General features: G+C 38.8%; 1 protein-coding gene across 5 annotated transcripts in view; it reads left to right on the forward strand.

The window, feature by feature from the left end:
• Positions 1 to 7,375: 7,375 nt before the first annotated feature.
• Positions 7,376 to 18,027, forward strand: part of CUL2 (cullin 2) — a 71,369-nt gene continuing 60,717 nt past the window's right edge. For 2 of the 5 annotated variants that reach the window (XM_087948412.1, XM_087948410.1), the window contains exons 1-6: positions 7,730 to 8,415; positions 9,461 to 9,599; positions 13,341 to 13,443; positions 13,732 to 13,826; positions 15,856 to 15,961; positions 17,804 to 17,886. In XM_087948412.1, coding sequence (XP_087804538.1) covers positions 9,481 to 9,599; positions 13,341 to 13,443; positions 13,732 to 13,826; positions 15,856 to 15,961; positions 17,804 to 17,886 — 506 coding nt within the window. In that variant the 5' untranslated portion in view covers positions 7,730 to 8,415; positions 9,461 to 9,480. Of the gene's footprint in view, positions 8,416 to 9,460; positions 9,600 to 13,340; positions 13,444 to 13,731; positions 13,827 to 15,855; positions 15,962 to 17,803; positions 17,887 to 18,027 lie in introns of all 5 variants that reach the window. The other 3 variants (XM_087948411.1, XM_026672235.2, XM_087948413.1) reach the window with 3 other exon arrangements.

Below are 18,027 nucleotides of genomic sequence, written 5' to 3' on the forward strand. Positions count from 1 at the left end.
GATTTCAATTTTGTGTATGGTGATCATACAGTATATTTTATTGGATTTATGCAAGCAACAGTTAGGCTGATTTTATATTACAATAAAAGTAAAGATTTGTGCAGTATCATTTTGACCATTGCAACTGAGGCATGTAAAAAGTAAGTGTTTAATAGCTAAACAACTTTCCTTGAATAACTAGATATAAAAAAACAAGGCCCTACAATAATAGAAAATGTGTAGGAGTGCTTTGGACATCATTCAAACCGAGGAACAGTATCTCCCACTATTCATTAAACAGCTTGACTTTCTTTCAGCTTCCATGTGAGCTTGGAAAAGAGTTACAGATGCTTTGCATTGAATCATCTCCTTAATCAGGTATAACTTTTTTTCAAGGGGGTACAATGCAGAGATAATTATCTAGCATGGATTCTCTATAGCAATGGGCAAAACTCACCATGTTCTACCAGTACTGAGCCTCCTTCATACCGTGTAATTTTGTTTTACTAATAGAATGGGAAATGCAGCATCTTGTCCCCAAATGAGTGACTTTTGCAGTCTGATCCCCTTCTCCCTTATCTGCAAATACCACCACCACTTTCTATCTTCATCCTAATGACTACGGTAACTATTACAAAGAGGGACGACAGGGCAAAGATTTCTCCCCTTTTATTTTTTTAAAATCTGTTCTATTTATCCATCACCGGAAGGATAATAAAAAAACTAATATAGGAAAGATAGAATACAATTTTTCTCCTAAGAACAAACATGCATATGATTAATAGTTTCAAAACATGCATATCTGTATGAACTACATCTTGCAACCACCTCTCACATTAACCACATTCAACCATATCTAGATAGCTTTAAGTTGCCCCCTCTTGGAAGTTCTTTTTCAGTTTTCATTTTTGCCATACCCTGAGGCTCTTTCCCAGTGAAAACCAGTTTTTCAAGATAAAGATTTTGCTTTGAAACCATTCCACCAATTTTTATGAAAACTGGCCAATACAACCGCCATTATGGGTATTTGTGTGTGTGTGTTTCTGTGATTCAATTTAACTGATTGCAGAGGAATTTTATCTGCCTTTAACATGCCTGGGGAAACAGCTGATCACCAGATAAATGTTTATCTGTATAACAAAGAATGGCGCCAAGAAAGAAAATAGACATTTTTTTCTTGGCTGTATTTTCTCTCAAAACAAAGCTTCCCAATTTTCTTCCAAGTCTACCCTTATCCTTTGTATTGCTATTACTACGTTTCTGGTTCTAATAAAATAATCACCCATGTAGTGATTATGGATAAAATTCTCAGATTGTTTTTTAACCTAGTGATTATTTGGTAAGGACTCAGAATGACAGCTCATTTTCCTTCCAGCGTATGCACATACATTCACCCTAAGATTATAACTTATTTACAACCAGTAGGGTGGAGATAAGAATTATAATCAAATGCATCTGAAGTTTGAGAAAGATTGAGTTATGTGATTCAACTTACCACAGAAGTCTGGCTTCCTGAGTTATCACTAAGGAGATTACTAAACCCTGAAATAAAAGTATCTTCTAGAAAGTACCATCATGCCTTTTTTCTTCCATTTACATTTTGGGTATGAGGGATTGTCTTTGAAGGAATTAATTGCTGCTGAAAACAGAAGGCTAAATTTGAGGCACAAAACTCCATATTGAATGCTGACATGTCTCTTTAGGACAACAATAAACGATCGCTAAATACTGATCCATTGTATTATAAATGCAAGTGTTATCAAACTCCCCAAAAACACCCAGCAATTTAATTGGAAAAGTATCTGAAGTTGGTATGAGCACAGTACTCATGGTATTTCTGTTCTGGGAAGAGTGCTCATAATCAAGATGCACATATAAAGCAATGTGATTCAGTTCTATTTTTAAAAATGTTTATTTTGGAAAATCACACTACTCTTTTTGAAAATTTGGTTTCAGAATAACACATAACAGATAATCAGAGTTGGAAGGGACCTTGTAGGTCATCTAGTCCAAAACCCCCCCCCCCACCCAAGTGGGAGACCCTACACCATTTCTGACAGATGGGAGTCCAATCTCTTCTTGAAAGTCTCAAGTGATGAAGCTCCCAAAACTTCCGAGGGCAAGCTGTTCCACATTAGCATGTCATATACATTTTACATGTCATATTTTAAATGTCTTATCAAATTCTCTTGACATATTAGCATGTCAAGAGAATTTGATAAGACATTTAAAATATGACATGTAAAATTATTTTATTTACTTACTGGATTTATATTTTTACATGTTTATTATTACATTTGTTTGCCACCCCTCTCACTACAAGGTGACTCTGACTTACAATGTTAAAAAGAATAAAACTATACAGAAACATGCACATAATAAAATATTATAAAAATGCATCATCATCTCTAACTAAAAGATGGGGAAAGAGAGTAGGATAAGCAGGAGAATGGGTGTAGAAGTAACAACAGATCTATCAGCCACGTCCAGTATGACACTCCCCTATTGGACCAAGCCAATTGGCAGAGCCAGATATTCAAGCTCTTGCAAAAGGTCAGGAGGGCGGGAGCCGATCTTGGGGGTGGGAGTGGGAGTGGAGATGGGAGAAATGGCAGATAAATCTTTTCTGGACTCTGCCAACAAGAATTCCTTGGCCGATGGAGCAGGCCAATCACACTGGGATGAAGTAGCCACCCATCTTCCAATTCTTCCATCTTCCAACTCTAGTCTTCAATGTAATAAAATTATAAATATAAAAGCATTAACATTAACACCAATTAAGTAAAGACTAAAAAAACCAGGAGAATGACCAGTACAGGAGTGGGTACTTGTCTATTATTCTACAAATATCTCCATCAAAGCATGTCCCCACTGGTTATTCAAGCCAACTGGCAAGCCCAGATTTTAAGGCCCTTCTAAAAGGTCAAAACTGTGGTATTGTATCTCACCACTGACAGTAAGATGTTCCAGAGCGCAGGGAGTCATGGTATAAAAGGCTCTTCTCCAAGATCCTGCTAGTTGAAATTCCTTAATCGATAGGATCTACAGCAAGCTCTTTCTTCTGTCAGGGTAAGTGGGGTGGGCCTATTCCATTGTATTTAGTTATGAATGACCAGTAAACTAGCTACAATTTAAAAACAGCACAAAAATGCAGGCTCAAATACAGTGAGAGCAATAAAGCTACTGTACAGAATGCCAATTAAAATGTGCAAATATAAAAAATAAAACCACTATATAGAACTGCCAATTAAAATCTGTAAATATAACAAAATAAAACACAATTCAAAGCAAAATAAGAAAAAATAAAAACAAAATAAAAAGGACCAAAGAAAATTCTGGTGACATCATTCCAAGATTTATGTCTATGGGAGATTCTCAATCATCCAGGTCCTGGCTATCCCAAAGGTGCTTTTTCAAGAGGCAACTGGACTTTCTGTTTTTTCTTTGAGGACGTTTCACTTCTCATCCACTTCATAAACAATGGCACAACTTAGGAAAACAAACCCATTAGGACTAGACAGCAAAGTCTATATTTTGGACAGAGCATTGCTGGTTGAAAAAGGAGTCAAAGAGGCCATCTATGTCAAAATTGATCAGCCCTCTCTCAACAGAGTGGGAGAGAAATGACATCTTCTGTCTCCAATCTACAACACAATCTTTTCAACAGTTCCAAGAGGCTACACGCCCATTTGCACCACTCTGGTGACCCTGATGACACAGATAAACCTCCAGGTGGCCTTAATGACTTGCTAAAATGGGACCTGGAAGCAACCACCAAGATGCTTCCAAGTCAAGAAGTATAAGCTGGTGATGTCATCATTGCCCAAAGGACACTCAAAAGGGCTCCCTTCTTTTGTCGCCACACTGGTTCCAACCAAAGCGGTAACTATTTATCTACTCATGTTTTTACATGCTTTTTAGATTTAAAGGTAGTAATGAGTTACAGGAACAAAGAGGTCAGAGAGACTGAGGTCAGCTGGCAAAGCCACCAAAAGGAATTAGTGGTGTCAATGGACATCAGAAAACATAAGCGTGAGTCAATAAAAATTGGGGATATAAGGCCTCTGACCTCTGATGAGATCATTCCATAACATGCAAATTAAAAGATTATAAACCATCCAGAGTTACTCTGTGGTAAGATGGGCGACCAATAAATTTTACAAAAAATAAATAAATCTGAAATATAGCATGGGACCTGGAAGATTTCTTGCAAAAACACTGAACAGAATTTAAGGGCTTTAAATCATTGTAGATAGATATTTGTGTGCTATACAGCATTTGGGCTTTATCGGGCTTATTGGCCAAAGTATGCATTTGCTATTGTTAGAATATTAAGAAACCCAGGATTGCACTCTTACTGGCTTTAGCAGAAGTGACTCTAGATTGTTCTTACTAACTTCCATAAACTTGAAAAATTACTTCAGCATATTTTAGAGAGGAAGTTATTCTATTTTGTTTATTCCTATTCACCACTGATGTTTATGGCAGCTTGATGTTCTCAAGAAAAGAAAAAAATAGTTTTGGAGTAATTAATTGTAAGCCTTTTGCCCCTGCAGAATTTTGCTAAGGCCTGATATTCCTCCTAAGGGCCACCTATGTAAGCAAGAGATTTTTGCATTGCTAGGATATACCAGCATTGCCAAATGTCTGTCCCTGAGCTTAGTAAGGTAAACAATTTTCTTTCTTCTTCTTCTTTTTTTGGTAAATGCAACAGCCATTAAATTTATATAAATATTAAACTAAAGGGAAGACAACATCCATCCCTCTTTCATCCCTCAGCAGATTAGAATATCTGTAGCACATTAGGATAGCCAGCCTTATTGTACAGTATCTAACCCTAGTCATTAAGCATGCAGCTCAAAATAGCTTATACCTTTTAATAAATTGTTATTTGGAAAAAAGTGCTTTCAAAATATCCCAATTTTTGCACATGGTTCTCCTACAAAGAATATAAATTTATGTGTGCAGCAGGGGGCATACTTTGCATGATCTCAAGAAAACTATGAAAGCTGTACCTTCATGGAGAGACAACTGGGAAATAGCAAGGTGTAAAATGGAAAAGAATAAAATTGAAGAATCTCCTTGTAAGCAAATTATGCAGGATATACCAAGAGTATACAAAGTCACAAATATTAAGTTTTATGATGCCAGGAAATAACAAGACTTTTAAGTTACTTTGGACAGATCTATTCTCACTAGAAATTATGTGTTTATTTCTCCTTTACCACTCTCTCTCCAGCAACCGTTCAATTGGGGGCTAATCACCGAGTATTCAGGGCCATTCTATGCAACTGGCAACTGTGTGAATCAAGAAATAGCCAATATCTTGAGGAACATTTACATATCAGATTGCTCAGTGTTAGAACCAGGAGAGGTCAGGGCCTAAACTAAAGATAAAGTTTAAAAACTAGCACTCACTTTAATGCCTTCCTATTCCTGCATTTGTTGAAAGCAAAAGGAAAAGAAAAGAAAAGTAGGGGATGGTTTTTCCCAAAGGTGCTTTTTCCAAGGGGCAACTGGACTTTCTGGGTTTTTTCTTTGAAGACCTTTCACTTCTCATCCAAGAAGCTTCTTCAGCTCTGACAGGATAGTGGGGAATGAAAGAGTTTTTATTCTTCATTGACCCTCTAAAACAGGCTTGTCCAACCTGCTGCTTCTGCCCCCGCCGCCGCTGCTGCTTCTGCCCCCGCCGCTGCCACCGCGGCTGCTGCTTCTGCCGCTGCCATTGCTGCTTCTGCCCCCGCCGCCGCTGCATTTGCAGGAGGAGAGGTAGGCGCAAGGCGGGTCGAGGCGAGCAACAGAAAAGGCGGGCAGCCGCAGCCCAAAAGTCCCGCCCCGCCACCTCCTGCTGTTGCCGCCGCCGCCGCTGCTGCTTCTGCCCCCGCCACCACTGCTGCTTCTGCTGCCGCCGCCACCGCTGCTGCTTCTGCCCCCGCCGCTGCTGCCGCCGCTGCTGCATTTGCAGGAGGAGAGGTAGGTGTGAGGCGGGCGAGCTTTCTTCCCCCTCCCCCCGCAAAATTTGGCCGGAAAATTAATAAAAATAAATAATTTGCAGGAGGAGAGGTAGGCACGAGGCGGCTGAGCTTTCTTCCCCCCCCCCCCCACCCCGCAAAATTTGGCCGGAAAATTATAAAATAAAAAATAATTTTTAATAAATAATTAATAATAAATAATAAAAATAATTTTATTTTATTTTATTTTATTTTATGTGCGGCCCAAACCAAATTTTCATCTTCTAATGTGGCCCAGGGAAGGTGAAAGGTTGGACACCCTGCTCTAAAAGAATACAAATGACCAGCTGTCTGCAAGGAATATCAATCCTTCCATTCTCCACCGTTCTGTCAGAGCTGAAGAAGCTTCTTGGATGAGAAGCAAAACACCTTCAAAGAAAAACCCAGAAAGTCCAGTTGGCTCTTGGAAAAAAATGCACCTTTGGGACAACCATCACCCAGATGACTGAGAATCTCCATAGACATTTAGAGGACGGATTATAAAATATCTGGGGTCTTGATTTACAGGAATCACAACTGTCAATTTTGGATTTCTGGGATAGTTTTTTACATAAATTTCAAAACACCTCTATCCAGGCTTCCGACAAAACAGGTTTCCCAAAATCATATTTGATTCTGTACCTTGTCAAACGTTTTGATATTTGGAAGATAAATCTCAGCAAGGACCCTTTGGGGTCGTTGGTGGGGGGGAGAAGAAGTACGTAGAAAGCTAAAAGCCCAAAGAACCAATCTTGAAATCGGAGCCACGATTACGTTGCACCCCCCTCCCGTTCATCAGCTGTCCGAGTCCGGCAGTTTCCGATAAGGCGCATTCCATGGTCCTTCAAAAGACCCGGATTAAGGCCACCCACCAACCCCCCTCAGCCGCAGAAGGTCACTGGGTGGTGACCCGATGTCCGCGTCCATTCTCAGACCACCTCAAGGGGGGCTTTTGTCGGAGAAACCTGAAGGCGGGTGGTTGAGCTCCTGAGGGAAAAGCAAAATATAGTAAATCGAGGAACCGAGGCAGCATTTTACAGGGCTATTGCTTCTCTCCGTAGATATATATATATATATATTTTAACCTATTCTGAAAAGGCTTCCCTCAAAAGAAAGGGATAAAAGAGAGAGAGAGGGAGCAGTAGTCGACTCACACCCGCTCCTTCTGGCCGGAAAGCAGCGCGCTCTCACCTGAGACTCACCTGAGGCAGTGAAACCCCACAGCACAGGTTGAAGTCTGACTGCGCCTGCGTAACCCAACCCCTCCGCTACGCCAGAGGAAGCTTCATTTCTCGTATGTGAAGGAACGGCTGCGGCGTGCTTATTTGGCCCTTCTCGTATCCCATACATGAGGCGAAACCAACTCTCCCGCAGCCTGGGAGGGAAGGAAAAGTAAAAAAAGAACGATGGAAAGGGGTCAGGTTATTATTGGAGTTAGGTCCAGGGAGCGCTGTCCGACAGGGCGGCTTTGACATACTGAGAAAAGGGTTTTGGGGGCTGGGGAAACAAACGCCAGCCTTCCGGCTTCGGAGGACGTCCCAGAAAGAGCGACGAAATGATCTCGACCCATCTGCCGCCTCCCCGCCCTCGGCTCGCGCTGAGCCAATGGAAGTCTAGTGGGCGGGGCTCAACGGGCAGCCGTGGCGGCTGGGTAATGGCAACCCTGTGAGGAGGGTCTGGAAGATCAGTCTACGCGTGAGATACACACGGTGTGGCGAGGGCGTGGGGACGCGACGCTGACCCAGGCCTTTCCTGTTGCCAGGTAACAGCAAAAGGGAAGAGGCTACGGTGGTGTATGAGTGTGTGGTGGTGGTGGTGGGGACGCTATTCCTTCTCCGATCTTCCCTCAACCCCCCCTCCCCCCGCGCGCGAGATCTTCTTTCATCGCTCCCCGGAGGATCCGGTGCCTCCCTGCCTGTCTCTTAATTTCCCTCTTCTCCGTTATCTCCGTCTTCGGTACACTGACAACCCCCTCGTTCACGGCTGGTCGGCAGCAGCCTCTTCCCGCCCCCATCCCGATCACCGACCGCTTGGCTTCTCTCCTTTCCCCGCTGTCGTTGTTCAATGTGAGTATGCGAGACACACGCGTGCAACACACCCGTGTTTCGACCGGATCTCCTGACAACCGCGCCGGCTTTAGTCCCTTGGAATCTGCAGGGCGTTAAAGGCTGCCGGGTGTGGATGCTGGAAATAGGCACCGAGCAGGCCCTGAACCCCGCAAGGCATCCACCACATCCGTGCGTCAGTGGACAAGGGGAGAAAATTCACAAGAGGATCGCCCAGTCCACAACAGTGTATTTGTTTCTTCCCTCATCGGGTATTGGAGTGGGCTAGGGACGGCTGGGTTGAAAAAGAAGATTTGCACGATCCTGAAGCAAAACCGGCTGATCCAGTGTTGTTGTTTTTAACCGTGTTATTCCCTTTAATCTCGGTGATGAGATATAAGGTAAATCGCCTTCCAACTCAGGGGTGTCCCAACTTCTGCCGTTGTTTTTTTTTTTTTTTTTTAACTTGTAGATTCAGGAAAAGAAAAAAAAAGGATGCGAAAATGACGATTAAATACTAGCCAGAACTTAAAAGTTAGAAAGTTATATTTAAATCGTACATCTCAAAGACATAAACCCCCGCCCCAATAGCGTTTTTCTCCACGAGGATGGCCTCATGCCATATCAACCAGACAGAGGATATTTACTTTGCTTTCGCAATACTGAGGATAGCAGGAGATTGTGCTCTAGTTTAGAGTTTGTGATATAGAAGGGCAGCCAGGTTATAAGGCGTGTGGGGAAAGTAATTTGCTGACATGATGAATACAAATATTATGTCACTTGTACTTATTCTAGTAATGTAATGGTTTTTATAAAAAGTGCTCAAATTAGTCTGCATTACTGTTACTATTAATCTTCTCATTGTTCCTATCACTCATCTTCTCCCACTTGTGACTGTATGACTGTAACTTTGTTACTTGTATCCTTACTATTTATATTGATTGTTTCCTAGGATGATTTGATTGCTTATTTGTACCCAGTGACTATCATTATGATTCTTAACAAATGTATCTTTTCTTTTATGTACACTGAGAACACATGCAACCTACTCTTCAGATTCTGTTCCATTATCTATTATAATAGAAATAAGCTAGTTTTCTTGATATTATGTTATTTTTATACTTTCTTTCACCTAAAAAGTTTTCCTTGAAATTGACCTATTTGAGTTTCATCCAAAATATTCTACCCTGACTTAGGATATGTAATTCAGGTGGCAGTAATAATAATCATATGATATAAGGATTAATCATCAGCTCAACTGCAACTTTTTAGTGGCAGTGAATGGTAGAGTTCTATAGGAAAGTTCAGAGGAAGTACCAGCCTTTCTAGCAATATAGAATGTTTTTGACATAGATATTTTAACCAAAAATAATAATATTGGTATTTCAAATATATATAATATTTGCGGAAGATATAATTAATAATTTGGATTATTATTTTTTGCAGATTCATTTTACTTTCCCACAATGTCCTTGAAACCACGAGTAGTTGATTTTGATGAAACATGGAACAAGCTTCTCACAACTATTAAAGCTGTTGTTATGCTGGATTATGTTGAAAGAGCAACATGGAATGATCGCTTCTCGTATCCTTTTGTTAGAGGACAGATACTGATTACACAAGATTAAATGATGTACAGAAATTGATTTCTTTACAGAACAGAGCTGAATAAAATATGTTCAGCATCAGCTCTAGCACCAATATATTTTATAACATAGAGTCCGTTAATAATTATTTATGGTATACACCAGGGATGTCAAACTGGATTTCTTAAAGGGCTGGGCATTGTACTTCTCCATGGGCCAGCCACAGGAGGAGGGAGATGGGATGGATGCCTCCTGCAAGACCCTGTTCCTGTTTTAGCTGGAAGAGTGCTGTGAGAGGTTGGCCAGACCGAAAATGGGGTAGGGGTGCACACGGCCCCCCTGGAAGCCCATTTTGGCTGCCAGAGGCACCACAGACCAGCCCTTTGCTATTTCCAGGCTAGCGCACCAGGCCAGATTTAAGCACCCCTGACACCCCAGGTATATTCAGTAGATTAAGCAAAGTCTAATAATTTGCTAAGAATGGTATGTCTAAACTATAAAGAGTATGTTTAGTATATGATTCTATGCAAATCTGTTCTGAATTGAAAATGTAATTTCTAATTAGGAAAGTATTATTCTAATCAAACCTGCCAGTTGTTCTGGCTGTTCTTGCTAACCTCATTTGAACTACTTTTAAGCTTTATTCTGGTCCCACAAAAAAGCACAAAACAGATTTTCATTTGGAATTATTTTGATGAAAGACTAGCTAGAAGTAGAGAATCATATGTTCTAGAGGAAATGATAGATGCTTGTCTTCCATCTCACTAGCTATTTTGGATCTTGTAAACTTCTGTTTCAAGGGCAATATGACCTATTACTTGTGCTTGACCTAATGAGTTGTGCTGAGTTGGATATAATCTAGCTGCAGTTCATAGATATTTTATTATATGAGGGTGACCATGAAAGGGAGATTAAAGTTTTTTGTGGAACAGAAGAAAACTACAGCTAGGAAGTGAAAGTTCAGGAAATCTTTTTCAAGGACTATGCATCAGTAGCTATAGATCTAGTCTGACTGCTGAACTGAAATTTATATGCCACCTTTATTTTCTTTAGATGTAAGATGTTATATAATTCTATCCATTTGTAAACTAAGCTTAGGTTAAGCTTAGTGTATTGTGTGTTGCAGAATGCTGTGCTTTATTGACTTCAGGTAGCATGGCTAACAATAATGTGAGAAGCTAGCAACTGTCCCTATTAGTACCAACTTTTTAAAAGTCTTCCTAAATGACATATATGAATGTTTACTTTAAAGGGAGGGTCCTGTGCTCCTGTCTCCAGCTTTTTCTGTAGATTACTATTAACTTAATTCATTCGTGTCTTTTAACTATGCTTTGTGAAAGAAAGCAAAAATGAATGTTCTCAAAAATGTTGATGGATAATTAATATATTATCTTTGTGAAAGAAGGTAGAAAAAAATTTCAGTCATGCTTAGTAGATTTAAATGTGGCATATATATCTAGGGGAAAATATCTTGAATCCTACTTTAAAAATATACATTGTTTTACTCTTTTTAATCAGATGGAAGCTGTGTTTAGTAGTATCATAGATTTTAATCCCTCTTTAAGTTAAGATATGTTCCTTGTGGAACTGTACCAAGATTAAGCATGCTTTGGATATTGTGTATCCTGGTATAGCTTTCGGTCTTTTGGAAAAGAGCAATAGAAGGCCACATAGCACTTTTATTTGAAGCAGTAGAGTAACCCACTATCTCTTACCTTTTGACCTTCAGATCTCCTCTGTTTGAACCTCTTTGGAAGTGAGATATTTCTGGCCCTGCTATGTTTGTGCCACCCTCCCAGCAGATGTATGACAACTTAAGTCTGTTTCTAGAAATAACTGAGTGTTTTATGACTTCATTTTATAAAATAATATTATAAAATAATAACTGTTTTTATGTATTGGGTCCAGGTTACCTTCAGAATGTTGTTGGTTTTTTTCACACTAAGGAGCTCTTTTTAAATTCAGTTCTGCCCTCTCCTTTATTTATTTATTGCCAAATAAATAAGACCATTTCTTTTTGCACAGGGTCTGGTGATTTTGCCCTGCCTCTGACTTCACACAATCACTTTTCACAAAATCTTGCTATTTATTTATCTCAGTATTTTTCAGACCTTACAATTGAAAGAGAGCGCAAGTAGTCCTTGACTTATGACCACAATTGAGCACAAAATTTATGTTGCCAAGTGAGAAATTTGTTAAGTGGGTTTTGCCCCGTTTTATGACTTCCCTTGTCACATTTGTTAACTGAATCACTGCAATTGTTAACTTAGTAACACGGTTGTTAAGTGAATTTGGCTTCCCTGTTGACTTTGTTTGTCAGAGGGTCACAAAAGGTCATCACATGACCCTGGGGCACTGCACCTGTCATAAATGTAAGTCAGTTGTCAAACATCCGAATATAAATCACGTGACCACAGGGATCCTTGTAATGGTCATAAGTGTGAAAAATGGTCATAAATCACCTCGTTCAGTGCCTGTGTAACTATAAACGGTCACTAAATGAAATATTTTATGTCGAGGACTACCTGTATACAGATACTTAAATCCTGCCCTTTAGATAAAGGTCTAACCTCCATTTGAACATTGCAATAAATAACACCATCGATCTTGTTAATTGGTTCATTGTCAGCCAACTGTATTAGTAACTTTTTCTTGTCTTTTGGTTAGAAAGTCTTCCTTCCTCATTTGTTAGGTTTTTTAATACCACCTTTATTACTTTATGAATAAACTCAAGGCAGTGAACATACATAATACTCCTTCCTTCTCCTATTTTCCAACAACAACAACCCTGTGAGGTGTATTGAGTTGAGAGAGTGACTGGCCCACTGTTTCATACCTACAGTGGGACTAGACCTCAAGGTCTCTAGCCTGAGGCTTTAACCACTAGGCCAAATTGGCTCCTGTGGTTTCAAGCCTGTGGTTTGCAACAAGGGAAAACATTTAATGACCTTTCAAATGTTTATAAAAAAGTTTTATCATACCTTTGTTCAATCATATTTTTTTCAAGGCTGTTCCAAGTTCTTTGACAAAATTGGGTGTTGTTTTTAGGAACTAAAAGCATGGTGATCTATAAACTGCGAATGGGTGTGATTTTCAACTTAGCATGGAAGCAAAACAATTTTTTTGAAGACATACACCTCTATATAGTATTTTCACAGTAATGGTATGTAGTCAGGCTAAAAAACACATAAAAATGCTAAGTAAGCCCTTTAAAAAGTTGACACAGGAAAGACCAAATTTGAGTTCTCGGATCAAGCTTTCTAGCCCCAAGGAAGGCAACTATGCCAACACACTTGTTGAAATTCTGTAGCAAGGTTTGGTGGGTTAGTGAGTAACAGGCTTGTGCTCTAGATTTGAACAAATCATCTGGTCTTTATAAAACTGATTTGGAAGACAGTTTCCTTCCCATAGATTCTGTCCAAAGGACTTTTACACAATATCCCATGAATACATGGATGCTTTGCACTTAATTCCTTATAGTGCTGTATTTTGGAGAAACTTCTCCCTTCCACCCCCAAGGTGTTCTGAGAGGCAGGAAATCACAGAATTCACACACACACGCACGCACACACAGCCTAAAGAAGCTTGAAAATCATGGCTCTTCAAACTGGAAAAGGCCAATGAATCAATCTCTTTGAAACTCCAGTAAGACATTGGTTTTCTTTTTCCTTTCTGTCAATATTTCATTAGAACTTGAGTTACAAAAACATAAAACATTTTAGCCTTGACTTAATACCCAGAGACATTTATGCTTTGTGTGTGGCCTATCCCGAACCTCTTGGAGAGAGACTTTATATGGAAACTAAAACTTTTTTGGAAAATCATGTACGCCATTTGCACAAGGTAATCATTTATGGAAAGTAAAAATGTTAATATTGCATGTCAGAATTAAGTAGTGTGCAAGCTATTTTATAGTCTGCTGGAAGAAAACAATCATTTGGGGTTTCTTTGTTTTTCAAACAAGATATAAAGGTGTTAATATGTTATATGTTAATATGTTATGGTACTTCCTAAATGTTTGAAATAGTCCATAGAGTTGAATTTATTATACAGGGAGTTGCATTTTATCATTTCAAATAAAATAGAGCATGAACATTAAAATTAATCTATTTCCTCTGTTTTTTTCCATAGAAAGTCTTGGACTCTGAAGAAAAAATATTGGTAATGTATCATAGAAACTGGGATGAATACAGTAAAGGGGCAGACTATATGGACTGTTTATACAGGTAAATGCATCTTGAACTTATTCTAGAATTTGGAAATGTGATTACTCTTAATTGAGTTATGGTTTTGATCCATTGTTTTATTGCTTGTTGTGAACATGCCTATCTAATTTTCATGAGGAGAATCTTGCAAAATGTACAAAGTGGAAGGTTTTCAGACATGGCTAATCACATAATATCAAAATGAAAATTTATTGCATTCATGACACGTGTTTCCCACTCCTGCTATTATATTGATAAAACAAAATAGGACCACAGACCATCTGGAAACTCTGTCTCTCTCTTTTTTGCATCATATCTGGTGTGTGTCTGGTGGAAGGTAGAAAATGGAACAGGATTTTTAGAGACACATCTGCACACATCTGTGTTTGTTTCTTACAGTGCTTTTAGAAGAAAGTGTTTATTTCTAATAGATACTATGACCTTAGCTCAGTGTTTTTCAATCTTGGCAACTTTAAGGTATGTGGACTTCAATTCCCAGAATTCCCCAGTCAGGCAAGGTTCAGAAGCACTATCTTAAAGTTGCCAAGGTTGAAAGATATTGCCTTAGCTTAAAAGGTCCTTGGTGCTTTCTGAACTTGGTTGTTTTCTCGCAGACCTTTGTAACATGAACAGTGCCAGTGTTGTCACCAGTTTGGGCAATGAAACTTTTGCAAAAAAAACCAGCCAAGCTCAAAGAACACCAAGGGTCTCTCATTTGAACCTGAGCTATAATTATTCTCCTTTATTGGTTAACAAATTATACTTTTCAGTAAAAGAGGATGTATGTAATTCATATCAAACTCCACATTTTCTTAATGCTTTTTAATTATTTCTTTTCCTCCCTCTCATTCACAGAAGAGATTCTTGTTGTAGGTTTGTTATGCTCATGCTAGTCAACAGTTTTAGTACATTTACTCTCTGGCTTGTTTTTAGTCTAGAGATGAGAAAGAGGGGAAAAATGCTTTTCTACATCGTTTCGAATTCCGGCACCTTTGTCAAGCTATCAAGTCATAGTTATCTTGTGCATCCTTATAAAACTGTTACCTGCTCTGCCCTTACTAATTCTTCAAACTTTTCTACCAACCAGTCCATTCCATAGAGCTCTCTTTCAGATCATGCTGGATCCTGAGTTGCAGGTTCCTCCTCCTGCTATACTTAGATTCACGCAGTACACTTGCAATACCAGCCAACCGCCAACAGTCTCTTCTAGTGCCTAACACAGTGGTGGCTAACCTTTTTCAGCTCTCATGCCAAAAATTGTGTGCGCGCTCACGCGTATGTGCCAGCACCCAGAAGGCAATGCACATGCGCCCCCAGTCCCTGCGCATGCAAACACACCCCACGTCACGCATCTCTGTCCATGCACGCACGTCTCCTGCGCCTCCCTGCCCCCCACACATGCGCACCAGATACCCGGCAATCAGCTGTTGGGCAGGCAGCATGCGCGCATGTGCAGTGAGGCTCTTCAAGGCGACCTCTTGCGTGCCGACAGAAGTGACTCTGCATGCCACTTCCAGCACACATGCCATAGGTTTGCCATCACGGGCCTAACACTTCTGCCTTTTCATTTGTTTTCATTAAAAGACAGAAGTGTCTGCTCTTGGGTATCTTAAACAGGCTGGAAACTTCAAGATCTCTACATGACAGTTTGCCTTAAAATGGTTTTAAACTTGAAAACATCAAGTTTTTACATCATCCCATGTCCAACAGGGCAGTCCCCCTACCAGATAATGTTCACTATAAGGTCAGTTTACCTGTAGGAAACCTTAATTGGAAATAGAACCACAGGCTGAAAGCTCAGAGTTGTCAGTAATTGTAAGTTTGTATCATGCTTTTATTCTCTCTCTCTCTGTCAACTGATTTCTCCAGGAAATCAGCCAAAACTTGAGTGCCAGCCAAGCTTGGAACATGATAGACATTCGTCATCTTAACACGCATACATATTCCTTGGGTCTAAAATTGTTTTTAAAAACTACTGTGCATTTCCTGTTATTTTCTCTTCCATAGAACAGTTTTATAAAATATCTGATAAGAAATTTTTCCATCATAGATACCTCAATACGCAGTTTATTAAAAAGAACAAATTGACTGAAGCTGATCTTCAATATGGTTATGGAGGTGTGGATATGAGTGAACCATTGATGGAGATTGGAGAAGTAAGTAGTATGGAAAAGAACTTTGAAGAAGTAACTGTAACGTACATATTTTCTGACCACCCAATCATCCATTAAGATAATTTCTGGCTTTCCAAAATCATGTAGTTTGTTCAATCCAGAAAACAAAGCTTGCTTTTATTATTTTCCTTAATAAACACTTGCAGCTATTAATTGGCTTTTAACTAGATTTTGATTTACGGACAAAAAGTAATAAGATAGGATTCCATTGCAGTCAATGGGATTAAATCAAACTAAGTTATACTGATTTCTGAGAGCCATAAACCAGCCAAAGTTGTAGTATTTGTTGATACCTGTTCATAGCATGTCAGAGAGATATTATACGTAGAACAAATAGACAATAAGGGATATAAACCTGGCCTTTGAAATAGGGAGGGAATGATCAAATTGTTAAGGAGAGACTCTCAGAAAAAAAAAATTAGCCTTCAGAAAGTGGAAAGCAGAATAAAAAACTTAAAGATAAGATGACTTCATTTTTGTTTGCCATAAGATGGGACATACAAAAACTCCAACAGGCTTGCAAGATCTTTTACTCTACTACGATAAAGAACATTCATAGAGTCCCTGCTATTTACTACTACTACTATTTACTGATTTGTTTTTAATTTTTTTGGTTGAAAGTAAAAAATAAACCAAGGGCTGCTTAATTATTGTACAACATTAATAGTCATTTCATTGAACTCTTTCTTAAAATCCTGTATTTTAAACAAAATATTTACCTCATGCAGCCCTAGATTTTTTCCCCAGAATTTGGGGTCACTCCAAAAGTTCCTTTTAAGTGTGCTTAAAAGTTATGCGTATACCCCATCTTCCCTTCTCCCAAGAAAGTATGAATAGGACCAAAATAGTCTTTCAAAAACCACATGTAATATAGTATATTTCCTTTTTATCAAGGAATTGAAACTGCTGTTATACATATATAATGTATAATCTATGGAAGTAATGTATATCAGTAATGTAAACATATCCATGTAAGCAGTTTTGAATTAAGTACAGGTATTCCTCGACTTACAACCACAATTGAGCAAAAATTTATGTTGCTAAGTGAGAAATTTATTAAGTGAGTCGTTTTCCATTTTACAACTTTTCTTGCGACATTTGTTAAGTGAATCACTGCTTTTGTTAAGTTAGTAACACGTTAAATGTTAAATGCATCTGGCTTCCCCATTGACTTTGCTTGTCAGAAAGTTGCAAAAGATTATCACATGACCCTGGGATACTGCAACCGTCATAAATGTGAACCAGTTGTCAAGCATCCAACAGATAAATCACCTGACCATGGGAATGCTGAAATGGTCATAAGTGTGAAAAAATGGTCATAAGCCACTTTTTTTCAGTGTCGCTGTAACTTCAAATAGTCACTAAGCAAACTGTTGTAAGTCGAGGAGCACCTGCATCTGCTAAATATTGTACTTAATATGTTTAGGCATAATATATTTTATGCCAGGTTTTCTATCAACAGATAAATAATTCATCAATTCCAAAGAGCTACTTATTCATGAATATTAGATGCAATTTGGTCAATGGAGAGTAATTTGTTAGAAAAAGAAAAACTATTAGGGTTTAACAAAAGCACAAGGAAACAATCCTCCTTCATTTCTTTTCAAATGACAGGAAACCAGTAAGGTTTTTATTCGGTAGATACTCAGTTGCTGGAGATTTCCTTGTAAAAGGAAGAATGTTGCACTTTATTTTGCTATTTAGTATCCTTTCAGTGTATCCCTGTGTTTTTGAAGCATTTGAGACTGAGCATTTTTAAAAAAAATAAGAATGAATGAAATGACAGTTCTATTATTGACTTTGTTTTTTATCGTACCATGACAGCTAGCACTTGATATGTGGAAGAGATTAATGATTGAGCCCTTGCAGGCTGTCCTCATTCGAATGTTGCTCCGCGAAATTAAAAAGTAAGTGCTTTTTTAAAAAACAAAAATGTATTACGTAGAATAACTTGTTTGAATGCATATGCATTTATTACATCGTGAGAATTGTATTTTATGCAAACTGTATGTGAGATACAAGGCTGTTGGTATATTTTGATTGAAATA

Source organism: Notechis scutatus, chromosome Z (genome assembly GCF_049901735.1).
Source record: "Notechis scutatus isolate UNSWTSFEM ecotype Mainland chromosome Z, rNotScu1.2, whole genome shotgun sequence".
NCBI classification, from domain to species: Eukaryota; Metazoa; Chordata; class Lepidosauria; order Squamata; family Elapidae; genus Notechis; species Notechis scutatus.